Source organism: Motacilla alba, chromosome 2, assembly GCF_015832195.1.
Source record: "Motacilla alba alba isolate MOTALB_02 chromosome 2, Motacilla_alba_V1.0_pri, whole genome shotgun sequence".
Classification (NCBI taxonomy): Eukaryota; Metazoa; Chordata; class Aves; order Passeriformes; family Motacillidae; genus Motacilla; species Motacilla alba.
Window position 1 is genome coordinate 43,231,758 of NC_052017.1, and position 20,730 is coordinate 43,252,487.

The 20,730-nt window shown below is 39.0% G+C and overlaps 2 protein-coding genes across 2 annotated transcripts in view; one reads left to right on the forward strand and one right to left on the reverse strand.

The window, feature by feature from the left end:
• The window catches only part of ACAD11 (acyl-CoA dehydrogenase family member 11), a 29,458-nt gene extending 17,581 nt beyond the window's left edge, over positions 1-11,877 (reverse strand). The window contains exons 1-13 of the mRNA XM_038130183.1: positions 11,432-11,877; positions 9,555-9,654; positions 9,204-9,329; positions 7,686-7,847; positions 7,100-7,264; positions 5,217-5,364; positions 4,521-4,642; positions 4,008-4,114; positions 3,744-3,867; positions 1,989-2,066; positions 1,469-1,610; positions 1,249-1,356; positions 9-107 (exon numbers count right to left, since the gene is read on the reverse strand). Coding sequence (XP_037986111.1) covers positions 9-107; positions 1,249-1,356; positions 1,469-1,610; positions 1,989-2,066; positions 3,744-3,867; positions 4,008-4,114; positions 4,521-4,642; positions 5,217-5,364; positions 7,100-7,264; positions 7,686-7,847; positions 9,204-9,329; positions 9,555-9,654; positions 11,432-11,853 — 1,903 coding nt within the window. The 5' untranslated portion in view covers positions 11,854-11,877. The remainder of the gene's footprint in view (positions 1-8; positions 108-1,248; positions 1,357-1,468; positions 1,611-1,988; positions 2,067-3,743; positions 3,868-4,007; positions 4,115-4,520; positions 4,643-5,216; positions 5,365-7,099; positions 7,265-7,685; positions 7,848-9,203; positions 9,330-9,554; positions 9,655-11,431) is intronic.
• On the forward strand, positions 11,816-19,532 carry UBA5 (ubiquitin like modifier activating enzyme 5). The gene is made up of 12 exons (XM_038130185.1): positions 11,816-11,997; positions 13,019-13,064; positions 13,158-13,247; positions 13,968-14,077; positions 14,487-14,573; positions 15,126-15,210; positions 16,032-16,136; positions 16,304-16,431; positions 16,831-16,966; positions 17,431-17,506; positions 18,281-18,387; positions 18,951-19,532. Exons 1-12 carry the CDS (start codon positions 11,852-11,854, stop codon positions 19,032-19,034), a joined length of 1,200 nt encoding a protein of 399 aa, XP_037986113.1. The 5' UTR covers positions 11,816-11,851; the 3' UTR covers positions 19,035-19,532.
• The last annotated feature ends 1,198 nt before the right edge of the window (positions 19,533-20,730 follow it).

Here is a 20,730-nt window from a genome sequence, read left to right on the forward strand (position 1 = left end):
ACACTTACCACTGCTCCACCACTTCTTGCCATTGATCACGTAGCTGTTCCCATCTCTCTCAATGGTGCATTGCATATTGGTAGCATCACTTGAAGCCACATCAGGTTCTTTGTCAAAGGAAAAGAACAAACCACCAGATTAAATATAAAGGTAATTCAACCTCCACAAATATAGGTCTCTAGATATACTCCATTGAAAGTATACTGTTTTGCTACCAGTAGAAAAACTCTTTGAAGACCCTCACTGCTGGTGGTCAAAAGACTTCCTGTTTTCCAACAATCTGTTATTCACAGCCAGTTTAAATGTACTTGTTCTTGGGCTCGGACCACCCTTTGCAATCAGCCTTCTTCCTTTCGTTCTCTTTTTAAATCATTTATCCTTCCATTGTACTTACAGATAACAGTCATATTTCTCCTCAGCCTGTTTTCCCCTCCTGGGTTCTTCCGAAGCAAAAGTAGAGATTGAAAATAATTTTGTGGTTGTATATGAAATACACTACATGAAGTTGTCAATGAAATGTCATCAATGATTTTTTGGAACAGGAAAGGTTCTTTCTCTCTCCTTTCACTGTTACTTCTTTTTATAAGCCATCTACTTTAAAACTAAAGTATCTCCCTCCTTTTGGGAAACACAGTGAAACAGAATTTGCAAAGTAAGTGTCTGCAAGGCTGAGTTCTCTCGATTCCATCTGACACAGGAGGATCAAGATTTTGAGATCACGTGTTCCAAAAGCTGCCTTCCAGAGATGCTGAATGCCACAAGCTTTCAGGGGCAAAACTAAATACAATGCTGAGCTATGGACATAAAGCAAGTTATTTCTGGATTATATCTTAAAAAAAACCTATGAGACTGCAAAATCACACAACTTTAATCACAATGATCATACTTGGACCCAATTGTGCGTGTCTAGAGAACTCCACAGTACACTACAAGGAAGGGTAAGCTCTATTGTAAACCTGTTTGGTACTATAAATTGTATTTTACTAGTACAAAAATTAAACTAAAAATATATAGAAATAATAATTATTGTAACCATGAAAATCAGCAACTTTTAGGAAAGGCAGCAAGGCTGCTCCAGTTTGCATTCATACCTCATAGATGATTTTATATTCAAACACATTCACTGATACTGAATTAGTACAGAAATGTCCACCGTAACACACAACTTGCAGTTTTCTACTTTTCCCTGCATACACCATGTGAAGTTTCAACCAATTGGCTCTAACTTTCTTCTGGAGAAAAACTTACCCGTCATGCAGAAGCAAGAACTAATCTTCCCTTCTAGGAGAGGCTCCAGCCACTCCTTCTTTTGCTCTTCAGTGCCATACATGTGGAGGACCTCCATGTTTCCCGTGTCTGTAAGAAATCAGCAGTCATGCTTACTGCTTGAGACACACAGCCTGTAAGGTGTGAGGCACCCAACTTTTTAATGTTCCCAGTGCTGTAGTTTTGGGATAAAGTAGCTAACCGGGTGCGTGACAGTTGAAAACCTCAGGAGCAATAATAAGGCATCTCCCTGTCTCCTCAGCTATTAGGGCATAGTCAAGCTGGCTGAGACCACTGACATCTGGGAGGAAAAGGTTCCACAGGCCTTCTGCTTTGGCCAATTCCTGTCACAAGAATCAACAGAAAAAACATCAGCAATAAGTCATAAAAAAAATTAATTCTGGTTTGCAACACATTTTCTTAGCTCCTGCCTACCCAACTGTCCAATATATCTGATGCTTTTTTTCAATAGCTATTCTGAAATTGTAGGTTCAGTCTTTGATTTAAAGTTCAGATATATTCCTCTCAGACCTCATTTTGTTTTTCTTCTCTCTCATTTGTTTTCTCACTTTTTCCATACTTGCCTCTTCCTTTTTCACTTTTCCTCACATTGTTTCTTTCCATGTAAAGTAACTTCTCTGACAGGATACACCAATCACCCTTATCCTCTGCGTCTGTGCTCTTTTACTGCAAGGGTGCTAAAAATATTTGTTATCCCATACCTTCAGTCTCTCCAGCAGTGGTGGTTTCTTCCATTTGTCCTCAGCATTTCTATGTTCCGTATAATATTTTATTATTTCCTTGGAGAAACAATAAGGAAGATGCTGGTTTAATTAGGAACACATGTAACACACAAATAATAGTACATCTCTTCCAGATCTATGACCCAAGGAACCAAGTAAAAAATATGCAACACAGGTTTACATTATATAGTTGCCTGCATTATAAAATTAAATATATAATTGAAAGTTCAACTGCAATCTATTATTTTTGCCAGACTTTAAATATCAGATGACCCCAATCAGTACATTAACTACTATTTGGGATGTTTTAAAGTATGTGATGCTGGCACTAGGAGGTCAGTATTTTCTGGAGATAAAAGTACCCATTACCAACAGTACACAAAAGAGGCACAAATCCAAAAGTAAAACAACAAATAAAAGCCTGATGTACTGACAGTTAAGATTCAGACACATAACCCAGATAATCTTTTCTTAACTGTGAGGGGAAAAAAGCACATTTTCTCTTCCCGTCAAAATAATTCCTTACCAGATAATGTAAGCAGTCATTCCGAGCACCAGTCATTAGTTTTTAAGTGAACCTCTACATTCAGTAACCTTACTATTTGCACAAACATTTTAGTGACAGAACGTTTTAGTGAGGCACAGAACTTCAAACCTGGCCCAAACCTAGTTATAAAATAAATAAAAGTACTGCCCAATTCTGAAAATGAAATAATAAAGACAAATGGCCAAGTAGAAGTTATAAGTCCTGATTCACAATCCCTGTTACCAGAAATAGCATCCAAACACAACACAACTCATCTGAAAAACTTGTATGGTTATTTGTGGTTCATTTGTTTTTTAAAGCAAATACTTTAACTATTGCAAGGTTTTCTTGCACAATCCAAAACTACAATCCCAACTTAGACACAGACATACTTTTTAAGAAACTTTGCACATCAAGAGTTACTGCCCTCAACCTCTCCTTGTGATATGAAGATGTATTCATCAAACTTTTAGATTAAGATGTTTTCTTCATTTCTGCCTGACGTGGAAAAAAAAAATTCAGAAAGCCAAAACAACAAAAGCATCAAAAGCCATCTGTACTTCCACGAGGCTAAAAGCTGAACCAACTTTCTAAGTGGAAATTCCTAACCTTCCTAGGATATGAAGTAAACTACTTCATCTAATTTTCCCTTCCACTATGGACTTTGTGTATATTTCATTATCTGATTTCAAACCTTCATTGGTATTAGATATATTCAGGAATGAGGCTATTTTGACACATTATGCAATCCCATTTTCTGTCACAGCCTAAAAAGTAAGAAACAGAAAAATGCAGCTTCTTTTGGTTAAAATCAGCAGTTTCTATTTTTAAATAGGTGTCTTTCGGTTCAGTATCTAAGAGTTCTAGGTTGTTGTTAGTATAACAAGTATTTTGGTGACTTCCTTTAAAAATTAACTCTTTTTAGAAAGAGAAGGTTTTACACTTCAAAAGTTTAAAAAATAATTCTTTCATTAACAATGCATACAACATTTTACTGTTGTATTTTAATCCTGAAAAGAAATAATGCAGTCTATAATGATTTCTGATAATATTTTGTAATGTCACAATCATTACTGCAAGAAAATCAGGCTGTTTTGGAAAAAAAACAAACAAACCAGAAAGATATGAGTTCCATACATATTTTTACATTTTTATAAAGTCTAGGCAGAAACTGTTCCTTTATAAACAGGTTAATGAAAAGCTTTTACCTTCTCAGCTGGATAAATGTGCTGCTTCATGAACTGCTTAACCTTCAGCAAAATTTCTTGGCCTTTCCTACTTTGATGGAAGAGCTCTCCAGAAATGCTGTGCTGTGTGCTGCTGAAGGATGACCTAGGGAAGAACATTCAATGCAGTAACAAGACCAGATTTTCCCTCATAATAACATAAGCTGCCTTAGACAGGCATTTAAATAAATTAAGATGTTGGAAAAGCTCTGCTTGCCTTTGACCAGTAGTCTAGACCACTCTTACCTTCTTGAGAGCTCTAGTCCTCTTTCTGCCAAAGGCTCCACAAGCTTTGCAAATTCATGACTGTTCTCTGCAGAAGCATTTCCAATAAGATACCTGGCATATACACCCTAAAACAAAAAAAAAAGCTGTATATGGTATAATTATGAACTTAAAATTGTCTCTAACACACTGGTGATTTCTTCAAATATAAAAGTACCACTTAAATGCACATGGTCTTAAAATGAAAAAATACTGGGATATACTAGTACTGGTTTTGGTACATATCTGAATTAATGGAGATACTTGCTGCACAAGAGTTAAAAACATATCCCAGCTAAACCAAATGAAAGGCACATCACAAAAAGTAGTAGTGAAAAAGTAAAAAATAAAAAAGACAAATGTCGGCACATGATATGGCAAACGAGCCCAGCCCGTCCCTCAAGCCAACTGACAACAGCATAGACATCTGATTATTACCCATGACTAAATGAACTACCCACAAACACACAATTTCAGCAAATGTGAGGGTATTACCTGGGCTATCCCTGCCATTTTGAAATAGGACAAAGCAAGAAAAAAGTTCAAGTTGGGTAAAGTAGTGGGAATACGTCGGCAGCGGCAGTAAATGGAAACCAGTTCTTCAAAGGAAGGAGTTTCTACAAAAAAAATAAATAAAACAACAGATTTGTTTAGAATACTCAACAATTTCTATGATTTTTCCCACCTTATTCTTCAAACATTTGTGCAGTTTTTAAACTTTATGAGGTATTTCTTTTACATAGTAAACATGATTTATCATTTCTCATGACATAACTTTGATATGGAGAGACCAAAGGAATTAGGAATTGCCAGAATTTCAGATAACCATAACATTTCCTGCTGCCCTTTGTCTCCACTCCAGTCAGGCAAATAATTTGACCTGGGGGAAAAAAGGCTTTTCTATAAAAAATAAATTATATATTTATATTTACATTTTTTCTCCCATTATCTCTTACAAAGGTTCAAAATAAGGTTTTACAAAAGCAGCATGTTGTAGCTAAGACAAAGCTTGATAGAACAAAAGTATCTAAAGCCTCACTATCAGCATGTTTGCTACAACAAAAAAAAATTATGGAAAAGTTCTTTACAAATACAAAACTATACGTTTTTGAATTTGCCCCTTAATTCCTACAACATTTCAAATAGAAATCAAGCCTAGGATTTGTCTCAAGAAAAAGATTAGTTTCATACCTATGGTGTCTTTGAAACCCAAGACAGAGCCTTGACCTAAGTCCTTAAGAGATGTAGGCCAAAAGTAGAATTGAGTGGCATATGCTAAATCTGCTAAAGGATGACCAGTAGTTGAAAGTTCCCAGTCCAGCACTGCCAAAACACGAGCCTTAAATAAAAATAAAAACCTCAAGTGAGTGCTAGAAGACATGTTCTCACCATCCACAAATGCACAACTCACTCAATATCCAAGTGTTTTATTTGGCTACTATATGTTTAAAATTAAAAACACACACTGTAGCTGTCAACAGCAAAAAGAGTTCCTTTTGGCACTATCTAAAGATCTGCAGAAAATTAACATTCACATAGGGACAGAAAGCCAGGCATTTTTCCAAAGAAAATCTCATTTAAATCTACATTTTTGAGTACTGTTCTTCCTGTCAGAAACTTCCAAACTCTTCTAGTCTAAAAGATGATTAAATTACAATATCCTAAAGAACAGCAGTACTGAGAGTTGTTGTGTTTCTTCCCCAGTCCTGTTCCACAGTCCTTTGGCACAGAAATTCACACAGACCGTGCACCAGAAAACCTAATTTATCACAACATTGTCCATAGATTAACAGTTCTGTGGGGAACTGAATTCCTTAAACAGGAAGTTAATCACTGCTCAGAGTGAGTCTCTGCTGCAAGCATCCTTGTAATGGTGTCATCAGCTGGGTGGTCTGAGACTCCCCACAGTGTCATTCTGCTAAATTCCTATAATCCAGCTGTCCTGTCAACCTGAATGACCCCTCCAGCCTAATCATGATCCATAGCTCCTTGAAATATGTGGAAAAGTCTTTCCACATATTCATGTGAATGAATGACATGGTCAGTCCTGCATGTTCAGGAACAGTTTCTACAGACGACTTAAAATTACCTATGTACAACTTGGTCAATTCTTTCAGTTCCTTCAAGAACACCTGTGAGAGTCCCCAAGACAGTCACATTCCCTGCTCAGGGAATCAATCAGCACATTTAAGGCTATAAATCATGTCTGTCAACTAATCCATGCACAAAATCTCTAGGAATCTCTGGGATGTGTTTCTTTGTCATGAAGCATGAATTGCAGTCATGGTCACAAGTTCCAGGCATGTCTTCTGGTCACAACTCAGCAGGTAGCAGAGAAAAAAAGTAATGAAAATGCAGCTGTATTCATATAGGTAGCACACATTTATTTCCACAAACTAGAAACAAACAAAAAAATTTCTTTTTTTTTCCCCTAAAGATGAATGGGGAACTTTCAGGGTCTCTGTGATCTACATGTGCTTCATAACTAAGCAGCTTTGGCAGATTTTCCTTTGCTTCCACTAGTGTCACGTATGATACATTCAGCTCCTGCTCCAGAAGCCCTTGTTGTTAACTGAAGCCATAAAACAGATGTCAGTGGGCTTTGGATCAGATGCTTATGTAGCTCAATAAAGTGAGCCTTCAGCTGCACTGAATCCAATAGCATCTATGCATATAAAATACTTTGTTCCTGTACTCTGAAGCAGGAACTCAAATGAATGAATAAAAAGAGCATCTCTCAAGGCCAGGTTGGATGGGGTCCTGAGCAACCTGGTCTAGTAAAAGATGTTCCTGCCTACAAGGGGCTAGAAATAGACGATCTTTAAGGTCTATTCCACTCCAAACCATGCTGTGATTCTGTGATTCCATTGATTCTATCTAGCCCCTGCAATGAAAGAACTGTATTAGGTACCTAAACACCTTACACAGAGTATAGAGAAGAGTTCAGTTTTCTACTGTTTCTTTCAAAGGTGTTTCATGCACTAAAATAATCCACATATAAGTGTTCTATTACATGATAGTACAAACAAATGGAGGGCCAAAACCTACTAAACGTAATAATACATTTCAAATACCTCTGTTGGGTGGAAGATGATGTTGTCTATTCTGAAGTCCCCATGAATCAGGGTTTCTTCATTATCATCAGGTGGCAAGTTGTTTGCTAACCACTCAGCCAGCTTGTTCATGGCAGGAATATCTGTATGAGCAGCTGCATCATACTGTTTTTTCCAAGTTGATACCTTAAAAATACAAACGCTCCAACAGATTTTTCAGTTGATTCACAAGTTTTTCAAGACTACAAAATTTTGAAGCACATGCTTCTGGGCTTTGGCTATCACCATGTTTCTTGAAAACCCAGTACCTCTGCATTTGCAAATGTGAACTGAGATGTCAACAGATGAAATGAACACTACATCTACTTCAATCCTACTTACATAGCCTAAATATAGTGTTAGTCCAAAAGCAAATCTGTTATCTTTCCCTAAGTACAGCATTACAGAATCAATCTGAATGTAGTAGTGGCTTCAGATTGTGCACAATGCATTGAACTAAATGAAGTTTTAATAGCTAAAATACAATCATTAATAAATAACAATTTAGCTTGCAAATCAAATAAACATTCAAAGATCAGACAAAACAAGAGAATATTAAGAGCTATACCTGTCTTTTGCAGTATCCTGGTCCTCTACCATATCCTTGGAGACCCAATGACTGCAAATCAAAGGAGTGCAACAGGGCCAGAGTTTCTATCATGGCAAGATACAGAGCAGAACGCTCTGCTGGGCCCACCTCAGGCAGGGAGATGTCTCGGAAAATGCGACCCTAGAAATACCATAAATAAGGTATTTGGTGGGATGTACACATCAGAGGAAAAGAACTAAAGCTATACATTCCACAACCAAAACCAAATGTAGTGAAGCAACACTCCCTATGCAATCAAAAATTCCTTCCTCATTTATTTTATTCCTCACCCAGGGCCAATGAAGGGATTCATGGTAAACCCAGGTCATTAGTATAGGGTGTATCTGTAGATGAAATTCTGAATTAGAGCACTCCATCCGAGTATCCTCAAGCTTGAAAGTACCAGGAAAAACAGTATTACTGTATTGTCTCTAAAAGCTAAGTTGCAGAAAAAATACCAATGAAGACCCCAGGGGAAAGGAGGGGCAGGCAGGGTAATGGATGGGTTATGGGTACACAGACTCAAACAATCCAGAGAAATTCACTTGTTTTTCTCCTTAAGAGCAGTAGAATACATTTAGAAGAAGGGTTTGTTGTTCTATTTTCACAATTGTAAAAATAGAGCAGTGCTGACCATCATAGACAGACCATACATTTTCATACTTAGAAATGTAACAGGGTTTCTTTTTAAGGTATCACTTTGTCCTAATCAAAACAAGTAAAATCCACCATCTTTTGATGTAAGAAATCTGTTTCAAATTTTTCACAAGCTTTACATTCTACTACCCTTGATTTACAGTTTTTCTAGGAAGGTTAACTTATCTTCAGAAACTGGCCCACAAACTGACATTTCTAATTTCCCAGTGAACCTGATGACAGAACAAGATGCAATGAAAAGGAAAAGGCCTGAATTAATCTCCTCCTCCCAGAGGATAAAAAAAGAGAAAAAGACACAATACAGCGGACTTATGCTCAAAATCACCAATATCTAACAAAAAGTGTATCAATTCAGCTACAGCACCCCCAGAGTGCTGGACCACAGATGGAGATATGCTGTGCTCTTTCTGAAACCAGTGTTTGAACTAGAATCTTGCTTTCTTTTCAAGAATAGGTGATTGTATGTCAGCTCCTGTCTTCAATACTAAAAAGCCTCCAGCATGTCCAAAGATTCATTTTACAGACTGATTTTTTCCCTCTGACTTGTGTACGCTTTTCACAGAAGCAATACTGCCTCATTTCAAGATATCCTTCCAAGAGCTGAAACAAGAACAACAGGTTAAATACTGAGCTAAAAAATTCAACAAACTGTGAAATAAACCCTGGAGAAGCTGAAATCTGCCAGGATCACTGATAGATAGCATTTCTTCAAAACATCAGAAGATTATTTACTCTCATATCACAAAATCATGCTCAAGGCTCTAAGAGAAAGGTTTTAGACAATTTAAAAGCAGCTTGTAGTAGGGAGAAGGAAAGAATCTCTCACACTGGAGGACCAACCTGCACATGCTGCATTACATAAAATTCTGTTCCAATGATAGAAACGTCACTGCAATACAAAAGGGGCTCAGGCACTGGAAACCCAGCGGAAAATAAAGCTTTCTGCACACGATATTCTCTATCGACCTGAGGAAGACACAGAAATTTAGGTTCAATTAAAACCTCCCAAATATAAATGAGCACAATGAAGCCTCTTGAATGTTTAATTACATGTAGAGCACATAACATGGGAAATAATCCAACAACGCACTGCATTTCTGGACACATTCATCAGTGTGCTGGACCATCATGTATAGACCCTGGTCACCTGCAAAACAAAGTGTTTGGAGCTCAGTGAAGAATGCTACTTACCTTGTGTGCTCCAGGTAGAAGGGGACCATGGGGCTTCTTCCTGAGCACAAAAGCCTGCCCACCCTTCTGAAGGTAAAAGGTTGGGTTTGACTGGCCTGAGCTGCAAAGAGAAAGATAATAATTATAATAATTACTCAAAAATTCAAGTACATACAAATGTGTAAAATTCTAACAGAAATGATACTTGCAAAATGCATTATGAACAAAATGCAGTCTGAACAAAATGGCAGGATGGAGGAAAGCACCTTCTCCAGAGGTGTTTTGTGTTGAGGGTTTTTTTAAAATTTAGACTGTAACAGGCTGCCCAGAGAAGTTGTGGATGCCCCATCTCTGAAAGTGTTCAAGCCCAGGCTGGATGGGGCTCTGAACAACCTGGTCTAGAGAAAGGTTTTCCTGTCCACAGCAAGGGGATTGGAACTAAATGATCTTTAAGGTCCGTTCCAGCCCAAACCACTCTATGATCCTACTCCATGATTAAATTACTGATTATTCTAGTACCAAGCCCCACTGTTTGCCAGCCTGATTATCACATCCAAAGACTATGCTTAAGGTACAGCCTATAAGAAGTATAAAATTTTAAAGAATGCATGTTGAAGTCACAAAGAAAATTAGACATTTCAATGACATGTAAAAGAAAAGGACAACCCAGTTAAATCCTTCATAAGACCTTGTCTATCACATCCTAATCAAACTCATTCATCCTTATTTTCGTCAAGGCTCTGCGTTAATCTGCATGCTTTTCTCTCCTTATTCTTGTTCATTTTTAAGATGTATTCTGACCCAGACCAATAAACAATTAGACAACTTTTGGAAAATAAAAATCAAATGAACTTTTGCCATCATTCCTCCCATTACGTTTCCATTCTTCCTAAAGAAGTTGGGCCACAGTTTGCAATAGTTTAAAAAGTTTAAGTAACAAATACTCTGCCTGGAACAAAACAAATTTAGGCCAGCTGAAGCCTTGAACTGTAATTACAAGACAAAGAAGTAAAAGCATAAATACTAACAAAATTTTAGCAGACTTTACTATTAGCTACTCTCCTACGGCCCCTCTTCGCAGCTGAGGTATGTAGGAAGATTAGGGTGGATTGAATGATTTAATGTTCTATACTTACATCAGAAGACAATGAAAAATTGTTCACCGTTTCTTAGTGATAGCTGCAGGTAAGTTAGTCAAGGTCATGCCTGCAAAGGAACTAATCCTTATTTTTAGAAAAACTTTACTTCTAATAGTTAGTTCCTGACATGAAGTCGTGCAGCCACACCACTGATTTGCTGAATGCAAACAAACTCAACAGAGGCTTCGGAGCCCGGCTGTAGCACCTCCCTGCCACACTGCATGATGCTCGCCGGTCAGTACCAGGAATCTCGGCACATCCTTACTCTGCTTACCTGGTGACACCCTAACGCTTTTACCATTGATTTCGTAAACCATGTGAGCGCTTATGAACATTACTATTTGCTGCGCAATTAAAGATGGAGCAGATCAATTGCTCCATCAGATTTATGTGTAGGCGAAGAAACAATCGTGTGTGTACTCTGAGGACAGCGGGAAGCCCACCCAACACACAGCCCGCCCACAGACTGAGTGTGACAAAGGTCACTTTGGCCGCCACCGTGAACTTTGCCTCCTCCAGTCGCTCAAGGGACGAGCCGGGACGTGCCTTTAATTGGACTAAGTGACAATGCATCTTAAAAATCCATCGGTGGCTGCTGCCCGCCATCCCGACGGCAAAGGGCTCAACCTCTGATGACTCTCCCTGGCGGGCGGCAGGAGCGGCTCCTCTGCCGGCCCCTCCCGGGCGCTCCGGGGCAGGGGAGCGGCGGCGGCCCCGCCACCAGTCCCAGTGCCCTGTCACCAGTGTCACCTGCGTTACCTGTACTGCCTGACAGCCAGCGCGCCCGCGGGCTGCCGAGGGAAGCCGGGCAAGCGGCTGCTCAGGTACCGCTCCAGGCTGCCCTGGTCGAAGCGGTGCTGCCGCCGCACCTCGCTAGTGCCCGGCTCCGCCGCCATCCTCGGAGGCCGCGCCGGAGCCCGCCCCGGCCGGGTCACCCGGAGGCGCCTCGGTCCGCCAAGGAAAGCGCCTCGCAGCCCCTGGCTGTCGGGCCCGGTGGCTTCTCCCGGAACACGACGTTTCCCGGGAGGCAGGTACCGCCCCGGCGGACACCGCCCCTCACCCCCTCCCGCAGCCGGCCGTGAGGAAGGCGGCCCCGGGAAGGGTCGGCCCCGGGAAGGACCGGCCCCGCCCCGGCGCTTCCCGGAAGCTCCCGGGGCCGGGCACAGACGTGTCGCTGCCATGGCGGATCCCGGGCGGCTGGAGCGGCTGGAGCGGCGTGTGCGGGAGCTGGAGGAAGAGCTGGCCCGGGAGAAGCGCGGGCGGGCGGCGGCGCGGGCCCGCATCGACACCATGAGCGCCGAGGTGACCGACTCCAACCCCTACAGGTGCGCTGAGCGGCTCTGGGGGCTGCGGGGGCTCCGCAGGATGGGGAACGGCGAGGCCGTGGGCTGCAACGGGGGGCCTGGGTGGAGCGGGACAGGCGCATGGAGGTGGCGGAGGAGGCTCGGACGGGCGGGAGTCTCAGGGATGGGGCTGGGTGTGCTCAGGAGGGTGTCGGGCAGAGCAGGAGGCAGGTGCTCCGGGAGGGATGCTCTCGGGTTTCCCACCTGGCTGGGCTGGCAGGGCTGGATGTCAGGGTTACTTTGTATTATCGTGCTTTACAATACAGGCGGGGAGGGAGAGGGAGCCTTGTGAGTTTTTCAGCTAGGTTGCTAGTAAATGGGACAGGTGTTGGTATTATATGAGGTCTTATTCTCATACCTCCAAATTGCCTATTTTAGAAGTTTATAGAATTCTTGAGCTTTAGAGACCCCCTACCCTTCTAGAAATCTGATGATATTTTGGTTTTTGTTTTGTTGGTTTGGGTTTAGTTTTATTTTTCCTTAATACTCGTTGATATTCATACTTTCATGAAAAATGCCATAAAGGGATAAAATGTTACTTTAAAATCCTCTCAGTTATCCTCGAAACCTGATAGTCTCTATTTATTTCTTTTTAAATGTTACGTTAATCTAATCAAATCAATCAAAAAACAGTGCAAGTCTTCACTAGTTTGCTGCCATATGGTTCATTACAAAAAACCAAAAAGTGTCACTTTTCATTCTATAAATCAGGGATTCATTTACAAAAATATCTGTGTCCTCTAGATTTCATCAATATTACCAGAGGAATAGGTGCATGAGTTTCTGCAGGGTTAGCACTCTGGGGCAAATAGGAAAGTATCTGTCACTCAGACTGTGCCTAGCTGGCATTCACAACTGCAGTGGAAACAGCAGGCTTGCGTTTATTGCTTGGTGAGGTTATTTCTAAAGCAAAAGTGATTTTAAATACCTGAAAAGCAGAATTGTTGTTAGAAACATAAAGAACATTTTCGGTGTAACATTGCATTTCTTTTTTTCTTTGTAGTCGCTTGATGGCATTAAAAAGAATGGGGATTGTCAAAGACTATGAGGTAGGATTCTATCTGTAATGAAACACTGCTTGCATTCTTCCCCTGGGAGGACCACTTTTGAGATGCTGATGTGTACATTATTCCTTTCTACAGAAAATCCGTACCTTCACAGTTGCAGTAGTAGGTGTAGGGGGTGTTGGCAGTGTGACTGCTGAAATGCTGACAAGGTGTGGCATTGGTAAGGTAATGAGAGTTTTTTTTATTCTTCTTTATCCTTACAGTAGATTGACCAGTCCTCTTCATAAAGAATTTGATTTGATTTTAGTCAAACAAAAAAACGTTTTGAAGAAAGCACTCAAGAACAGCACTTTTGTCAACATTGCACACGAAGAGTCTGTATTTTATTACGCTGGTAAAATTCATTTATTTAGGGCTTGATCCTGTATCAAGTGGATGATTCTTGTTTGTATGTTTATCGTCTACATATTCTTATATGAACCCATCTCTCTAATCCTCATGCTGCAAAAGGATTACTGCCAAAGGAAAACAAAATAAAGAAAAAAGAGGGGGTATTTCACATTAAAGATAAAGTTCTTAGAAGAACCAAGTTTATATCATGCAATTGAAATGTAGTAGATGACAAACAGAAATCTTTATCACAAACATTAGTTTGTCACATGGCAGCAAGTAGGAAGGTGATAATAGAGGTGCTGCTGTTCATGTAGCTTAATCTCTTGAATATTCTTAGTTTTAATGATTTAACAGATTGGTTCCGTTTTTCATGTCCTTATGATGTTAGTACCTCTTCTATGTGAACTGAATGGGCCTCTCAGGGAGGGAGTTTGATTGTGGAGTTTCCTATGGCTTTGGTTTTAGAAATAGTTCTATTGTTCAAAATTGCCACAGTGCTCTGTTTGCAGAGTCTCTGGAGATTCACACGTGTTAAAACAATCTTTGTTGCAGCTGCTTCTGTTTGACTATGACAAAGTGGAACTGGCAAACATGAACAGACTCTTCTTCCAACCTCATCAAGCTGGATTAAGTAAAGTGCAAGCAGCAGAACATACTTTGAGGTATAACTTGGAGAAGTGGGTATCAAAATGTATTTAGCCAGGATGCTGCTCCAGAAAACCAGTGTTCCACTCTTAGTCATTTGCTAAGGAGCATGATCTAATTTGGGGATTTGAGCATAAATATTTGTGGGGATGACTGATATTTCAATGACATTTTTGTACTGGCCAAAACCTTAATGTGAGCCTGCTTTTTATGTATAGCCAGTTTTGCTCAGAAGTTTCATATAAACAATGCTCCTTCCATATGTTGGGGTTTTTTCTTATCTAATCTGAATTTTTGACAAATATGGGTGAATTCTAGAGTTCAGAGTGGAAACTTAAGACTGTAGCAACACTCGCGAAGTTAGGGAGAAGAATGCAAATTATCATTGTATTCTTTACCACTGACTCCTGTAATTTCCTCCATAAGGGATATTAATCCTGATGTTCAGTTTGAAGTACATAACTACAACATCACAACACTGGACAACTTTGAGCACTTCATGGATAGAATAAGGTAAAATCCCCCAACTTTAGCATATTGCTAACTTCTGCTGATGTGTGGTTCTACACAGCCTCATGGTTTTCTTGTTGGGGCTCTTTTTCAATTTAATAATTTCCAATTGAAATGTATGTATATGAAGACATTCCTGCCTAGATGTGTTACGGAAAACAGATCAGATCATATCTTGAGTGTTCTGTAGTAGATTCCAGGTATGATTTATAAAAAGAAGAAGAAAGTAGTTACTAGTGGATCTCATAGAGATGTGAAATAACTTACACCATTTGCAGTTCTGTTGTACAAAGATACAATGCTCCAGTGCTTTGTACTGTGGGTGCCTACTATATAAAACAGTCTAAAATGCCCATATATTTAAATCCCAGCCTCAGCATGGTGCTGTTTGTACCACAGATCTAAGATGCTGGTTGTGTCCTGTACTGCATTTGCTCAAGCTTTGTTAGAAATTCACTTTTCTTAGGCTTCTGTACTCTAAAGCAGCATGCTGGTTGCCCAGTTGGTGTTTTGTTCTGCCAGCAATTTCATGTAAATTTCTGATGCTTGTTTCAGTAACGGTGCACTGGAGGAAGGGAAGCCTGTGGATCTGGTTCTAAGCTGTGTGGACAACTTTGAAGCTCGCATGGCAATTAACACGGTAAAGCCACCAAAGGCATGAGCTTGTGGAAGTCTGTTTTCTCCTATAAATAATGTTAGGAGTTGTGCAACTATAGAAAAGACAGGAACTTAAAGAAAATCTCCTAAGAAATGGTCTCCTTGGCTTGAGGAATCTGAGCTTTTACTCAGTTCTTATAAACTCATTTTATGTGTATAAATATCACTAAAGACTTTGAAGTTACTATCAGCTAATGGTTAGTAAAAGATTGAAGTATCATAAACTCTGTGTTTTCTAATTACTCTGTTTATATAACTGTATTTTCAAAGGCTGGTATGTTAAATCTTACAAACTTCTAAAGATTTTCTATAGCTAATTGTATACTTCACGTGACTTTTTATATACTAAAAATGCTGTTTATTTATTCAAACTGTTTTTCTTTATAGTAGCAGCCAATGTAGGGTATATGCCAAATGTATGTTTTCTGTTACCCTTCGGCTGACTTGATCGACAAATTGCAGGCAGGGAAGGCACACAGATACACTCTACCCAAGCCTCTAAAAATAATTTGTGGAATTATATTCTGTAGTGTGCTGTAACTGGATCACTAATGTCTGTATTGTTAGAACAGGTCCTCCGGAAAGTACAAAGGGCTGGCTTCATGAGGGCAACTTTAATTTGCTGTTTGATTTGTCCTTTGATAAATAATTTCTCTTCTGTCTCTTCATGTACCTTTTTCTGACCATAGCCTTTTTGCCTGAAAGCGGGGAGATGAATGTGTTTCATCACTCCCAATTGTTTGGGTTCCTATTCTTTTCATTAAACTTCTGCAGTGCTGACATGTGTGTTTCTGTGTTTATAAGGCCTGCAATGAACTTGGACAAATCTGGATGGAGTCTGGAGTGAGTGAAAATGCAGTGTCAGGACACATCCAGCTGATCATCCCTGGTGAATCTGCTTGTTTTGCGGTACGTGGTGCTCTGCTGAATTGCTCGCTTGCCTTTTAGAGTGGGATTGGGAATGTGAAGATTAGTTGGCCTTGTGAGTGTGATCCTGGCACAGCTGATGCAGTACCTTAAATTTCTGTGTGATTTCTTGAGTGCTTTTTTACAGCTTACTTTCTCTTGCCCCTCAGTGTGCTCCTCCACTGGTAGTAGCTGCAAATATTGATGAGAAGACATTGAAACGTGAAGGAGTTTGTGCAGCCAGTCTTCCTACAACCATGGGTGTTGTGGCAGGAATGCTTGTGCAAAATGTTCTCAAGTAAGTGACTGAGTTGTTGCTATTTGATGTATACAGCAAAAATATTTAAATATTTAAACATGCTCTGATTTGGCATCATTAAATTATACATTAAAAAGTGCTACAGTGCTGACTTGTCTTTGGAATTTTGTACATGGACAATTAATAAATTACTTCTCTTGCCTGTAGCTGTGTTTTTCTCACACACCATGAGAAGATGGGATTCTGTATTCATCCAGTTATTCTGTTGCCAGCTGACTACAGCATAACTGGATTTAAGGCAATTACAGAACTCACATCACAGCTCCATGAGTCTGAAAGTGTATTCTAAAAGTTCTTTGAGGAAAAATTATTCCCTAATCAACTGAAGTTTTAGGTTTGCACCTGTATTACAAGCTGCTTCTTTCTCTGTGTTTCTAGATACCTGTTAAATTTTGGTACTGTGAGTTATTATCTTGGTTACAATGCGATGCAGGATTTCTTCCCAACTATGTCTATGAAGCCAAACCCCCAATGTAGTGACCACAATTGCAGAAAACAGCAAGAAAATTATAAGGTAAAAACAGTTTGGGTTTGTGGGTCGATTTTTTTTTCTTTCCCTTTTCTTAGAGAACAAAGCAGGTTGCAAATCTGTAGTAAAAGAAAATGTTCCTTGCTACTCCAGTTTGCAGCAGTTGTCTTCAGATGGTTGCACGTGTTTCTAAATATACAGTACTTACAGTTACCTTAAAGTAAAGGGTAGGAAGAAAGGTTGAGCAATTATGTAGAAGAAAATATTACTTAACTGAATGCAAACTTTTCTAGCAGTCATATGTTTCTGAGTGTTAATGGGTTTGGTGGTTTTTTTGAACTTGCAGGTATTCTGCCGTTTTGCTCCTAAGCAGTCACCATTTAGAACCTTTTTATCTTACATATTGGAAGAAATGTGACTATTAGGCTTGAACTTCTTTGCTGTTTTTGGAAATTGGACTGTTACATTTTGGTTATTGAGGGGATTGTTTTTCTGTGTTTTCCCTCCAGAAAAAAGAAGCTGCAAGACCAAAAGAAGAAGTAATTGAAAAGGAAGAAGAAATAGTACACGAAGACAATGACTGGGGTAAGTCATCACCTGGAGACTAAATGATTTTCCCAATACTGAGATTCATTTTGGGTGAACACAGTTTAGGGTACGTGTTTAGAATTCTTTTAGTTCCTATTCTTTATAGCTTACGCTGTGTAATTACTTTTGGCTTTTCGCAGATTTTGAAAGTAATTTTACCACAACTTGATGATATGTTTTTAGTGCAATGTGCAGGTTTTAGGCTCAAAATGTAACTGCTGTTTGAATAAAAAACTTTCTCAGAAGACGGTTTGAAGATGAGAGAGGTATGAGAAGATGTATTAAGTGTATATTCCTTTTAAACATACTGAAGAGCAGTTGCCATTTCCATAACCACTGTGCTGAAGTATCCCATGGATTTTTACATTCCTCTGAGGGTTTTAAATTAGAAGGAATTATCTCAAGGAATGGTAAATGTGTTTTATATAGCCATTTTAGGACTGGAGATATATATTCTGTTTATTACATGCTATAGGAAATAATCTTATCTTACAGCTGGGAGAAGTGTCCTTATGGTAAAGTTTAAATGCTAAGGACAAGGGAGAGATGCCATTGTGGTTCATAAGTTGCCTATACAGAATTATTTAATATATTGTAAAGGGAAAATATTTTCTATTGGTAATGGAATGAATTTGTTGAAATCAAAGGTGTTTCTAGTTTAATTTAATTCTGTTTTTGGAAAGCAGCTGCATCTTTCCTGTGGTAACTTGGTGATTAAAGAACTTTTTCTTCTAACTTCTAATGGAGTTTTTGTTTCCTTTTAATGCAAAGGTATTGAATTAGTATCAGAAATTTCAGAAGATGAACTGAAGGCTGCATCTGGCCCTGTACCTGAGCTTCCTGAGGGAATTAGTGTAGCATATACTATCCCAGACAAGGTAATGAACTTATTCTTTATGAATTTTTGAAATACACATTGTAGATTAAATTTATAATACTAGCCAGTCTGGTTACCCTTTAAACCTAAAACAGAATTCCATCTTGAACAATTCCAGTGAAATGTGACCTCAGTTCATTTGATTATTCCTTTTTATGGTGTAGTTTTGTGTTCCTGGGAAAGATACTTCTTTTAAGTGTGGATGCTGAGATGATAGGAATTAATGCATTTGGGGGCTGGGGAAAGGACAGCAAATGTCAATTTCTCAGTCAATATTTTGGTGACTTATTAATTTTTACCATACATCTCTTGTAAAAGCTGTATGTAGTCAAAGAGTAATGAGTATACCCGAGGAACATAGAATGTGAATGTACTGCAGTAAGAACATTCTAACTCCTAGTCAAAATAGTTTACAATTGAAGCTTATAATCACTTTGGCCTAATCCCACAAGTGCGTGCCTGGTTCTAGGAAAATGGTGTGGTGTAACAGCAATAAACCTGATCTGTGGGGGTTTTTTTGTTTACTTTTTTTTGTTGACTACTTTTTCTTCCTGTTCCTAACAGGAAGAGAATTCAATAACTGGGGAGACAGTAGCAGAGTCTGAAGAAAGCCTAGAAGAACTCATGGCCAAAATGAGAAACATGTAGAAAAACAAATATTAAGTACAACTTTCATGAGTTTGGACGGACATTGGATTTTGAGAAGACCGGATTTCTTACTTTTTTCCTTTTTTTTCCTTCCATTGAAGCTTACCTTTACTTTTCTGATGAAACAGAACTGTTACAGGGGCAGGAAGGACACAGACTTAACATTGTTTATATTCTGTTCTCTCATCATGTCTTTATTAACCAATAGAGCTGTGCTTCTGTAAATTTTAGTTTCTCAGCATTGCTAGTGTCCAGATATTCAGTAGCAAATAAAAGGACCTGAATAAACTAAAAAAGCAGGCACAGCACATTATATACCCTATCATGTGATGAGAATAGCACGTAGAACAGAGCAAGGGAAAGATGAAATCTGCTGGAGTGGACTGAGTAGGTGAAGGGCAGATGATAATGCCTCTCTCATGGTGCTGCTCCTGATTTTCCAGGCACTTGTACTTGGTTGTCATTCACAGGTCTAAAGTCTTGGCATGGATCATGCTGTGGGTATTTTTTTCCAAGTAATAAGAACATATAAACCTTTTCATCTGCCTTAAATATCCCTGGGATGGAATTTTCTTTATCAATGTCTTACTGCTGCTTGTCCTTAAACAGCTGTCTATGTTTTGTATGTGATGTTTTGAGTGTACTGTAAGAAGGTGAAGTCTTCTCGTATTATTACATTAGCAGCATGCCACTATCTTGTCTGGCAGATGCTTTTCATGACAGAATTATGAGTAACATTGGAAAGAACTGGAGGTTTTGTCTACCTTTTCAGAAGTCTAAATATTATATTTTTGTTGGTTACTGGAAGTTCAGCTATAATTCTGATCACTCCCCATTACATGGGCTACATTAAGGAATAGAAGTCTGCGTTTGCATAGAAAGTCTTCTAAAATTAGATGCTATAAATTTTTAGTTTTGCAAATATCTTCATTGGAGTAGCTCACCTGTTGTATTTTTCTTGTAAGTGACATAAGTACAGTCATATAACCTTTTAAATGGCCACATGTTAAACTGACCTGTAAATATTTCCATCCTGGAACACCAGTACCTTGTAGAACTGGAAGGATCAGTTTCAAATGTTTTAACTACTACGGGCATCTGATCCAGAACTTGGTAATTATTTCAGCCTTGGCAGTATAATACAAATATTTCCAAATAGGGCTCTTCAAAAAACTTTTCCACAACGTGATGCAGCCAACACAGAGCCAGCTAGTATTGGCAGTAGTAGTATCCCACTAAAATGATAAGAGACAGCAATACCATGGTGATGGTTCTGTTTCTTAGGGCAGCTGAATGAATACCTGTTAGCTATACTAATAATTAGTTTAAAAAATGTTTCATTTCTAAGCAATGGTTACAAAATTCAAAATCAGTTTCCTCCACAGCTGACATCAAATTATATTTTACATAGAAAAATCATTTCTGAAACCAGTGAGGGAGATTTTGGGTGGGTTTTGAGTGTGGGGCATTATACTGTAAAATTGAAGTGGCTTTTTTGGATTGAGTTCTGTTTTGGAGAAACCAGGTTTTAGAAATGAACTGCAAAGAAAGATAGGAAATAGAATAATGAGACCATTAAAAAGGTATATGTTTGAATCTGCGTCACTAAGTCTACGTTAGCTTGATCCAGTGTCAGTTTACATGTTACTTACATTTCTGTGTGACTTTCACCTTTCTGTTGGGAACAATGGAAGTC